The 11627-nt window shown below is 46.9% G+C and overlaps 1 protein-coding gene across 3 annotated transcripts in view; it reads right to left on the bottom strand.

Annotated features, from left to right (window-relative positions):
• The window catches only part of LOC119163382 (A disintegrin and metalloproteinase with thrombospondin motifs like), a 227528-nt gene that overhangs the window by 21666 nt on the left and 194235 nt on the right, over nucleotides 1-11627 (bottom strand). For all 3 annotated transcript variants that reach the window (XM_037415365.2, XM_075873026.1, XM_037415366.2), the window contains exons 4-7: nucleotides 8527-8634; nucleotides 2966-3875; nucleotides 2132-2376; nucleotides 1-83 (exon numbers count right to left, since the gene is read on the bottom strand). The exon at nucleotides 1-83 is cut by the window's left edge and continues 22 nt beyond it. In XM_037415365.2, the coding sequence (XP_037271262.2) occupies nucleotides 1-83; nucleotides 2132-2376; nucleotides 2966-3875; nucleotides 8527-8634 (1346 nt within the window). The remainder of the gene's footprint in view (nucleotides 84-2131; nucleotides 2377-2965; nucleotides 3876-8526; nucleotides 8635-11627) is intronic.

The following is an 11627-nucleotide window of genomic DNA, read 5'->3' as shown; positions in this document are numbered from 1 at the left end:
CCTTCGGCGGCTGGTCGATAGGAGACGCAGTAGCCCGACGAGCTATCGTAGCAAAACAGCTGGGCACACACACGGGAGTCCTTCTGCAAGTTGTCGCGCGAGAGACAAGAAGGCTTTATAGCTAAACGCTTGAAACGTGCGAAAGCTGAAGCGTAAGTTTTAAAACAAAGCAGGGCGCCAGTATGATTCTGAAAAAAGAAATCGAAAAAAAAAAACATCTTCTGAACAAAAATTGACACGTGTTTTGCTCGACCAGTCATACCGACAGAAAATTCTGATTGAACAGTGTTAAGTAAGGACATAACATTTACACTCCCGTGTTTTTTTGTGTGTGTTTGTCTTTTGACTAGTATTCTAATCAGTCCACATTATACAAGTCCACACTAACAGCATAGAAGAAAGCATCAACTCTGAGTAATGAAACGCGTCCGCATAGCGTCGGTGCGCCGTGACGCCACTTCGTGTCGACTAGAGCAAAGTTATGAAAACGAATACGTCGTTTCTTTTACTTCTTTCGCGTTTGACCGTTTCGAAAAGTGAACGTAGCTTACATTCAAGCATCTGCTTGCGAATATACTACCATACTGAAGATATTCCATGCAGGATTCAAGCATTCTGCTATGCCACCATTTTGTTTGGACAACAATGCAGCCTCCGATGGTGTTTTCGCGATGCTGTCTATTTTGCCGGCTACGTGAGACTACGAGTGAGTCTTAAGGTTCCGACTGTCCGCATAGCTGTATTTTTTGCGTTCCGCATGGGGTTTAGAAACAGAACTTCTATTCGTTTAGACTTGTTTATATTTGTCTGTTAATTTCTTTAACATTTTTTTTTCTCAACACAATATGAATAAATAAAGTGGCCGAGATGCTGTTTGCCCCAGTATTTCTTCGGCAGGCCCTGTATATACAAGTAAAAGAATAAAATGTGATGCAACTTGGATGTTCGCGCAATGACAAGGATAGTGAAAAGATGCGAGCTGCCGAGCAGTACAATATAGTTCTTATAAGCTAACACCGATTGTTTATTCTTAAACCAACCTCGATTTGATGCATCTAAAACATCATGAGTGCCTGTTGTACAGTTTGCAGTTCGTTTCATGCACCATCAGTGCCGAAAATAGCAGTGCTGATGGTGTCACAAAACATCGTTGCGCTATTCACGGCTGTGAAACATGAGCGTTGTCTATTTGGGGTTAGCGTTTACACTCACTCAGTGTCAGTGATAGTGTGTTCTATTGATATTGATGTACTTTGGCAATAAAAACTGTGGCAACCTGGTTCTCACTAGTGGTTTTGCCTGTTCTAAGTTTTACTAGGGAGTTGCCCTGAGAAAGTAAAAAAAAGTAAAACACCCTTGCAGGAACGTTAGCTGTATAGGCTACATGACTAAGCTTGAGGCGTCTCCTGTTCGCACACCATCGATCCACTCCAGTCGCCGTCATATCGTGGCATCTTCGTCTTAAAAAAAAGTGAGCGAGAGCAAGAGAGAGAGATAGTCCTCTTAACTGCACGAACGTTTTAGAACACGCCCAACAAGTTGTGCAGGAAGAAAGAATTCGACGCCATCAACTGGAAAGCACGTCGCAAAAGGCTGTGCGAGGAGCATATAACAGCTGTAAATGGAACGCCCGTTTCTGTGCGCGTTCTTAATATTTTAATGTTGTTTCCCCGCATGCTATCTTCCTTTGCTCTCTCTCTCTCTCTCGTCTTTCCAACTCTTTTCCCCACCTGGGTCTAATATAAGTTAGAAGTGTGGCGGCTTGGGCTATTGTGTAGGACATAACGATAGTTACAGCGCGAGAACAGAACGGCGTCACAGAGACAAGGACACGAAGGACACGAGCGCTAAACACGAGCGCTCGTGTACTTCGTGTCTTTCTTGACTCTGAGTCGTCGTTCTGTTCTCGCGCTATAACTATCGTCTAATATAAGGTAAACTCCCGGATTCCTCTGCATCTCTTTCTTTGTCTAAAGAGAGAAAAACAGGGAGGCCAACTAGAGGAAGACTCAAATTTGGTATACCTTTACTTGGGAAGAGAAAAAAAAATGTGTGTAAATTAAAAAGAAGAGTTTGTGACAGTAGGCAAAATTTTAAAAAAAAAAGTAGCGCGCAAAGAAAATGCACGTACGAAACAAGCGGTGGTTCCTCGGTCTCTTCGGCACTGGTCGTCGAGGCTGAGCATGGAACCAGGCAGCATGCGTGCCAGCAGCTGGTTCTCGTGCGGGTAGTTGTAGAGGCAACTGGCCGTCTCGCCCAGCAGGAAGTGACGGAACTGCTGGACGCTGCACGATGACCAGCGGAAGCCTCGCTCCGTGTGCCGCAGGTCGCTCATGATGAAGCCGTCCTCCCAAGGACACCGCTGGGCACCGGGACCTGAGTAGTACTCATCGTCACCATCACCATCGGGAAGCTTTATTCGCAAATAAATTGTGTGGAACACGGGGTATGCGCTTGACGGCCATCTTTGTTATGCCACTTGTTATTTCGTGCTAATTTTCATGTTCACACTCGACGCCATGGCTATAGAGTGGTGCTGGCTACATCCCCTGGAATCAACGCACAGAAGTACCTATAGTAAAGTGCAGAGTGGAATGACCACCGTCATAGCTCAATCGGTACAGCATCGGAGACCCGATGACTGGAGGTGCGGTCCTATACCGATGCCACTTCAATTCATTTCGATTTACAGCAGAATTACTACACTGTACAGTTGAAAACTACAAATGATGCCCTTGTACCTTCCTCGGCTTCAGTGTCTGGCGGGAGTTCTATGAAAGGATATAACTTGACAAATGAGCGTGAACACCTAGACATACGAAAACGATTCAGCAGCACATGAGTGTTTGTCTATACGATGCAGAATACAGAATGTGTCTGCCTGCTCTGCAACACTGTTAGGGTGCTCCATTGTATAAATGACAAGTAATTTATAGTCGTACATGAATAAGTAAATGGACATTACCTCCGAGGTATCCAGGCGCCGGCGATCCGTCGTGGACGCACCCCAGCAGGTGTCCCACCTCGTGAGCAGCCACGATGATGCCCGAGAAACCACCGCTGTCTTCGATGATGGCCACGCTGTTGACCTTCTCCAGTCGCTTGTTTACCACGCAGGCACCGCCGACGTAGGCGAACCCTGCTGTGCCACGGTTGCAGCGACCGCCTTCCAGATGACGACGGCACATGTCCAGCTTGGTAACGACCACCGCCAGGTCGTACGTGGGCAGTCGGTCTTCGCGGTACAGGTACTTTCCCATGTCGGTCAATGCTCCGGCCACGTCGATAGCGTCCTCATTGGGCGCCCTAAGCCGATTCCGCTCCAGGTAGGGTGTCGCGTCGCGATCCTTGGCCACGATCATTCCCGCCAGGCTGATTTTGACCCGAGGACTGGAGAGCAACCGATACCGCAGGTCTACGCCATTCCAGAAGCTGACCAGGTAGCGCTTGATGTCCGTGTGGCTGCGGCCGTGCAGGAGGTACGTGTCATAGTCGACGATCAATAGAATCTCCGGCCACACGGTGTCCGGGTCTGATGCCCGCCGTCGGCGAGACTTGTGACCGAGCTTCTGGAGCGGGGGTGGTGCCGTCGTTGTCGTCCTGTTCCTCACGATCCTGTGCCTAAAGAAGGCGTCATCCAGGTGCGCATAGTCACTGAGTGGGTCGCCCTTGGCGTTCCCTTCTGTGCCAAAGAGTGAGGACGACTCGCTGCTACCGGGTCGTTTGAAGACCACGTGCCTGGGTGAGGCGTCGTCCTCATCCAGGAATCCCTCATCATCGGCGTTACCCCTGGCGTCGTAGTAGGTTTCGTCGGCGCTCGTGTTCAGTCGTGTCGGAAGAGGAGAGATGGCAAGGTCTTCTCCGAGCGTCCCTTCCTGGAAGAATGATCGTTTAGAAGGTCGAGAAGACACAACACCGTACCCAACCATTGGTTGTCCAACCATATAATACTTACAAGCGCACTAGCGAATGTTTGTGCGTTTGACACTGTTTCACTTAGTAATTGGAAGAATTTTGCAACTGCATCCTTTTAACCAATAATGAAGATATCGTAGACTCAAACTTTTGGGTGGAATATTACGTGTTGTGAAACGGTCATATAAATGTTGGCAAGAAAAGCCGCCTGGAGTTACTGATTATCAGCGCTGCTTTTCATCGCAAGCACTGCTGTGTTGCCCATTTCTTGGGCCGTATGAAGTAACAGAGCGTGCCTCATATTGATCTTTAATCGGTTTATTACTTGGAGCCAGAGTATATTGCTCGAATAAATTAGTCATATGTTCAACCTTGAAGTCACTTGTTTGCTGTATGCATATCATTGGTTAGTTGTGTTATTATAGAGACTTACTGAAGTGAAAATTTAGCATTGCCAATTTTCCCTTGCATTTACACTGAAACTTTATGTTTGTTAGTTTCGTGTATTTTTGTTGGCGTATTGGTGGCACCATGACGTAGTGATAAAGCTTTGTTTGTGTGTGTTAGGAGGCGGTGTGGAGACGATAACGTTTCGTGAAATAAACGTTTATTCCTCCACCTCGTGTGGTTCACGTCTTTAGGTATGGCGCTGTAAATAGTACATTCCAGAAGGCAGCAACAGACAGTGCGCAAGGGAAACTTTAAACATCTGGTACAAAGTCGTTTGTAGCACAGAAGCAAGCGCCAAGTGCAGAACTCTGAGATACTGATGAGAAATGTATCGGAAGAAAAGGGTTGGAGTGTACCGGCGTTATATATATGTGGTGTGTTCGTAAAATCACGGTGCACATTTACCAGTCACAGGAAGGAAACTAAAGAAGACAGAAACGTGAAATTGTCACCGAATAAAAAGTAAACTCTACAACAGTCCGTCGTGTGGTGTGCAAGCTAGAGCACCAGCCACACCGGTGCTGGCGCAGCACCACAGGGTGTTCTGTTGCTTGCTAAATTCGAATCCGTGACAGAAGTTGAAGGTTGGTGTCATCGCGTGCACACCGAGTCGCCATTACCTAATGACATTAAATGGGCACTGACACGGTCACTCATCATCATCATCATCATCATCATCATCATCATCATCATCATCATCATCAGCCTGACTACGTCCACTGCAGGACAAAGGCCTCTCCCATGTTCCGCCAGCTAACCCGGTCCTGTGCTTGACACGGTCACTCAACAATTTGCAGTTCTGTAGTTTTCCGCGGAAACTGGAAGCAGAGGTTCTAATATGCTTATAGAAATGTGAAAATCGGGCCTTAAAATATTACTTCAACGTCAAACAGGCCTGCTGTAAACCTCGCCGGGGACCGACATTTTGTCATGCCGCGTGAGACGTCATGTGCTGGAAAGAGCGGAATCGATGTCATCTACCGACGTTTCAGTCCCTGCACATCGTTCGATTTCATTGCCAAGATGAAGAAGGCTTAATTATCTCGGTTCCCTCGAGCAGCTCACTACGGGACAATATCGTTCAGTGCCGGAATGCTGACGCTCGCACAGCTAGCTCGTCACGTCACAGCTCGCGGGTGGGCCAGTGTTGTCCGACTCTCAGGCCGCTGGTGTGCTTACGTAAAGAAAAAAGAATCAGTTAGAAATGAAGTGCTCGATTGAATGCGGTAAAATTTTCGCCAGCGTATTCGTGAACGTAGAAGTATTAACGCAAACAACACAGCTTGTGGTTGAAAATTGGGTGTCGTGGATTTATTAATAATTTAAAACAAAAAATTGTCGATGTTATTCGCTATGTTACACCAGGCGGCCTTAACCCGGGGTGCAATAATATTATTATGTGAAGTTTAACGTAGCAAAACCACCATATGATTGTAAGAGACGCCGCAATGAAGCGCTCCGGAAATTTAAACCACCGGGTATTCTCTAACGTCTCGGAAAACAATGCTGTGATTACATGTTGTTTGATTAGCAGGTCCTCTTTGTGAACGCGTTCACGGCGTAATTTTTTTCGCAGGGCCTCATGAAATGTGAGGCACACGGGACGGCTTTTTGCTCTCCCGTGGTGGAGTACCGAGTACTCTAAATCGTTAACTTTTTTAAACATGCACCCAAATCTAAACACACGGGCCTGCAGCATTTCCGCCTCCACTGAAAATGCAGCGGCCACAGCCGGGATTTGATTCCGCGCCCTTTAGCTCAGCATCTGAGCGCCTTATAGCCACTAAACCACCGCGGCAGGGCAACTGAGGGTGTAAATGAGGTGTGTTTAGGGCAACAAATGAAGTCCAGAAGACTGTACTCAACGTGTATGAACTTGTAGGTTTCCCGATTTATTCAGCGAATATTTCACATATCAATCTCATTTCGTTAACTTCCCGTGACCGCTCTAAATTGAACCTTCATTTTGCAGACAGAATGAATTTTGGTACGTACAATCTCAATTGAAAGAAATAAGCTCGATCGAACGACGGTGGCCGGAGCTGCAAAATTGCGACACCCGGCGCTGTTGACGAGCCGATAGCGAGATTGCCAAGTACATTCCCTTCTCCAAAGCAGTCTTGCCGTTGACCCATCCGAAAGCACATTATTCTAAAGGGCCTTTAAACGCCCTCTGAAATTACGAGGAACGAACTCGTTATTCTCAGCCGTTTTCGCAGAACAATTCGTGACGCAAGCTGTTGGTTCCGTGACGTCAGGATGAAATTGCTCTTGATTGATCGATACGGGAGAGATATCTTTTCTGAATTATCGCCTACCTTGTGTTGCATGCAGTCGCATGCCTTGACTCGCATGAATATCATGCGCGACTAACTTAATCTCGCGGTGTCCAATGCTTGCGCATGTCCAATTCGGCTTCGCCTGATTGGCTGGAACACGCTGCTTTTTACCGCGGTCTTTATTCCGCAATATCATTTTGACGCCGCGCAGCGTTCACAGCTCTCGACACAAATGAGAAAGACGGAATGAGTTTCGCCACAACGACTGCTTCTCCCACGGATCCGCTTTTAGACGCACATCTCTGAGGCCGTGCATGGACTGTAATCATGCTAGCCCTTGAATTCGGTTTAACGCGGCCACCCCCGTGACGCCCCTGAAAGGTCGGTACGCATTGTCTGCATCGCTCTTCAAACACCTCAACACGTTCATACGTACGTGCAGACTTGTCAAGTTTAAGAGTCCGGTTACTCTTCATTCTGTTCACTAAGTTTCTTTTTACGCTGGGAATGTGCTGGCGGGTTCGGTGCGCCGACGTGATTAAGTGCGCTATGACATCATGACTCACCGTTTTCTTTTAGCGTAACTGAACGCGCTCCGTCAAATCGGACTCGTCCTAGGATTGGACACCGCGAGAATAGCTCCCCAGATTTCAGTTAGTCATCTGCGTTTGCGACTGCGCGAGCGGAGATAGCAGCGTGTGCTCGGAACGCACCGAATCCTGACTGACTCAAAGCTTAGTGCAGACCACCCGTGTTTTTTGTGAAAAACAAATAATAAGTGACGAAGAGAGCAGAACACTTGCAATAGGGATAATGAAGGCGAGAAAGAAACTACTGTATCGCCTTTGAAATCTTTGTGGTCTAGGGCCCTTTAATGAAAACGTTCATCGCATATCGCCAGATGACGCTATGCACGCGATATCAGTTTTTTTCCTTTTTTTTTTCTTTATTTCGCGGTAGTTACGCGCAAACAGCGCCTCCTATGGCGCAACCTTATCTTCACCGCAGTTTGCTCAGAAAAAAGCTGCTTGTTGGAGTGCCTTCCGCCGGCCACCCCGTTTCGGAAAATGCAGCGTGCTTGGCACTCCCCTTATCGGCGCGCTCGGGAAGAACGCAGCGCCGCCGCAATATTACCGCTCCAGCAACCGGTCACTCGTGCCAATATTTTCCCACCGATAATGTTCGTCAGCTTCTCAAGTAAGTGCTTATTTTGTTTACGATCCACAGACGTAGAAAGAAACGTCGGAAGCTGTTGAAGCATTATTTCTTTTACTCCTAATGTACCACAAGAAAAGTGTGCCTATACTCACCGGTATACGTCGGCAAGACCGGCTACGCAGGCTTCTCATCGCAATCTTCTCACTTTTTAAATGTTTACTAAAAACGCTAACGGGAATTGGTGCACTAAATTGTGAGTTCTGGCGGAATAGTACACACCATCTAAATTCGCGTGAGCTCATCATGAAAGCTCGTCAGCAGTGATTATTTATTCACTATCGAGATCGATGTTATGGATAGTGGTCTGTAACGATCTGATTCGCGCGTTAGAACTCGGTATTTCTGCTGCATGATCTCAGCCGAAAGAGAAAAAAAATATGGCGAATATGAGTGCAGGTTAGCCACAAAAGAAGCGCCTGAAGTAAATCCCGAACACTGGCACGAGATGCATCGGGAACTGCATGCAAGGACCTGTAAGTGGCCAGAACAAGGTGACAAACTTAGTTGAGAGTATTATGTTCACACAAATATCATTCTCGGCGGATTGCTTCTGTACGCCACCACGTGCAGAGAGCAGAAGCAAGGTTGAAAGGTGAGGCGGGTTGTTTTTTTCTGCAGGCTGAAGGAGTGTCACCACGGCCCCTGCGACAGCTGTGTGTCTCACCATGCGAAGGCGTCCCAGCTTGTCTTGGCTGAGCATGAGGGCGGCCATGTTGGTGTGGTCCTGGTAAGCGCCTGCTCTGGACCAGAGATCGTCGGGCACCTCCTCATCCTGCAGGACGCGTGGAAGCACGTTATCATCGGAAGTAAATGCTCGTCGTAAGCGAGGTATCGTTCGCCGGAGGTTATGTCTCTGTTATTTTTACTTCTATCGCTGTTTTAATAAATGCGCCAGACAAGAAGATTCACCACTACTATACGGTAAGTTGTGCCGCAAACGTTGACGGGAACAGCAAGAACTGCGGGAAATTAAACTGTAAAGCTCTTTCAATAGTTACAAGGCGACCACTATATGGTAAATTGCGATAAAGAACCGAAGTAGAGTGCTGAATCCTATAAGTTCTCTGATATTGGCGAATGGACGTCAGCTACCGTTCACAAGTCATTTATTAGCTTAGTTTTGGTAAGAAAATCTCGCTGAGCCTTCAGGGCTAATCTTTCTATAGAGGATCAGGGTTCAATACCTGTGCACTGGCGCTTAAGCGCCATTCAAGCTTAGCCGTCAGCTGAAATTCGTGACAGCCTCTCCCCTACACCCGCTCTTTTTTTCCGTTTTTTTTTTAGTTGCGCATACGCTCAGTCTCCCCAATGTCACGTTTCTTCGCTGCTTCGCTTCATTGTGACGTCATCATGGGGCACCCAGGCCGGGTCCATAGCTCGGCAATCCTCGCCCTTCCTACAGCACGGCCCTGCTGTTAACATCGTTCGAAAACCTGTCAGTTCGGTTGAGCAGCTTCCACCATCCAAGTCGCATAAATCCTACGCCCGACAATGAACTATTAACTACACCCAGTCATAAACACGTGTACGGGATTGACAAGGGGTGATAGCACGGTGTATATAGCACGGTGTCTCGTTGTTGTACGACTGGATTTGACAATCTGCCATTTCCACTGTCGCCATATTTCGATCATAACCACAATGTATTGTTCATTCGCGTTTTCCTTGTGTTGATTTTTCATTTGCAGTTCAATTTGGCAGCACAATAATAACGACTGGAGATCGTATTTTTCTTCGCCGCTCATATCAGGGCACGAAATCCCATTAAGAGGACGATTCGTTCCTCCCGGTTCGCCTGCGGCGTCAACCATGATCTTGTATGCTCGATTAATGTTTTTGCGGTCGCACTGCGATCCAGCCCGCCTAATGGCCCTTCCTACGGTAGCTTCGTTTGATATGTGGGGTTTAACGTTTCAAAACCACCATATGGTTATGAGAGACGCCGTAGTCGAGGGCTCCGGAAATTTCGACCACCTGGGTATCTTTAACGTGCACCCCAATCTGAGCACACGGGCCTACAGCATTGTCGTCTCCATCGAAAATGCAGCCGCCGCAGCCGGGATTTGAACCCGCGCCCTGCGGGTCAGCAGCCGAGTACCTTAGCCACTAGACCACCGCGGCGGGGCTCCTACGGTATAGCTTCAGGAAGTGAAACATTCACGGCTGCGTACTGAAAGCTGCGGTTATATAAGGGCTTCTTTTTCGTCTTTAGTTTGAATAAATACGTCAGGCTAGGTTACCTTCTGGGATGTTTTGGTTAGGTTAAAAAAAAATTAAGGCAGCTTCGCACTAGGGTTGCCAAGCGTGAAGGAACTGCGGAGCGGGGCAGCTTTCTTTGTTTTTCTATTTCTTTCCTCGTTTCAGCCATTTTTCGTCACAATTGGTGTCACATTTTTTTCTCTGTAATTTATTTATTTTTCCTCTCGATTTTTTCTTTATATTTTGAACTTTCTATTTTTTCATATCTTATTCCTTTGTCTTTCCGTCTATTTCACGCTTGCTTTTTTTCTTCTATTCTTGTGGTTTTGCCTGCGCTACGTTAAGCGCACTAGCTGTCTTTTTTTTTTCTTTTACTGATGAGGATATGTGATCACCGTCAAGGCCCTCGGAGAACAAGAGGGAAATACTTCTTGGCTCGAGCGCGTGCTCCATATATGAAGAAGAATGGCGATTTGGGCTAGTTGGTTTGAATTCATAGTAATAAGGGCTGCAGCGCGAGCACGAATGTGCTAGAAGAAACAGACAAAGTCGAGGTACGGAAGGCAAAAGAGGACAACACGAGCGCTGACTACCAACTGAATTTTATTCGCAGCACACATGATAATATATACAACAGGAAACCTTTTGAACAGCACACGTGAGCAACGTGACATATTCTGGGGCATGTTCTGATAAAAAGAAGGTACTAAAACTAGCTAACCTTTATCTAAAAGTGCGAACTCTTTTTCATGCAAGGCCACTGAAGGTTGGCTTACGCATCCGTCACCATTTTTTCTAATAAAAAACGCTTCAGCTATTTCCCGAGTTAACTTGTCCATGTGGCGTGCCAGCACACTCACGCCCGGAAAACGACACAATATATCTCATGGTTTGAAGAAGGTAGGCTCGAGATATGGTGTGGATGTAGTTTTATCAGCTCCGTGCAAAGTAAGCCAGATCTGCAGAATGACGGATGAGCGACTTAGTGGAATCACTAAAAAAAGTTGTACATGCGCCGTAAAACACATAAATAAATTTGTAGAATGCGTTGTCGGTGTTGTTTACATGCTTCCTTTAACGTGCGGTCGTTGTTATATAGGCCAAACTGGGCGGTGCATTAATAAAAGGTTAGGAGAACATATGAATGACATATGCAAAGGTATCAGTTCAAACCTTGTTTTGCACTGCAAAAGCTGCGGGTGCCAGCCTCGTTTTCCGGGCGTGAGTGTGCTGGCACGCCACATGGACAAGTTAACTCGAGAAATAGCTGAAGCGTTTTTTATTAGAAAAAATGGTGACGGATGCGTAAGCCAACCTTCAGTGGCCTTGCATGAAAAAGAGTTCGCACTTTTAGATAAAGGTTAGCTAGTTTTAGTACCTTCTTTTTATCAGAACATGCCCCAGAATATGTCACGTTGCTCCCGTGTGCTGTTCAAAAGGTTTCCTGTTGTATATATTATCATGTGTGCTGCGAATAAAATTCAGTTGGTAGTCAGCGCTCGTGTTGTCCTCTTTTGCCTTCCGTACCTCGACTTTGTCTGTTTCTTCTAGCACATTCGTGCTCGC

This window comes from Rhipicephalus microplus, chromosome 9 (genome assembly GCF_043290135.1).
Source record: "Rhipicephalus microplus isolate Deutch F79 chromosome 9, USDA_Rmic, whole genome shotgun sequence".
In the NCBI taxonomy this organism is placed as follows: Eukaryota; Metazoa; Arthropoda; class Arachnida; order Ixodida; family Ixodidae; genus Rhipicephalus; species Rhipicephalus microplus.
This window is presented reverse-complemented; position numbering and strand designations above follow the sequence as displayed.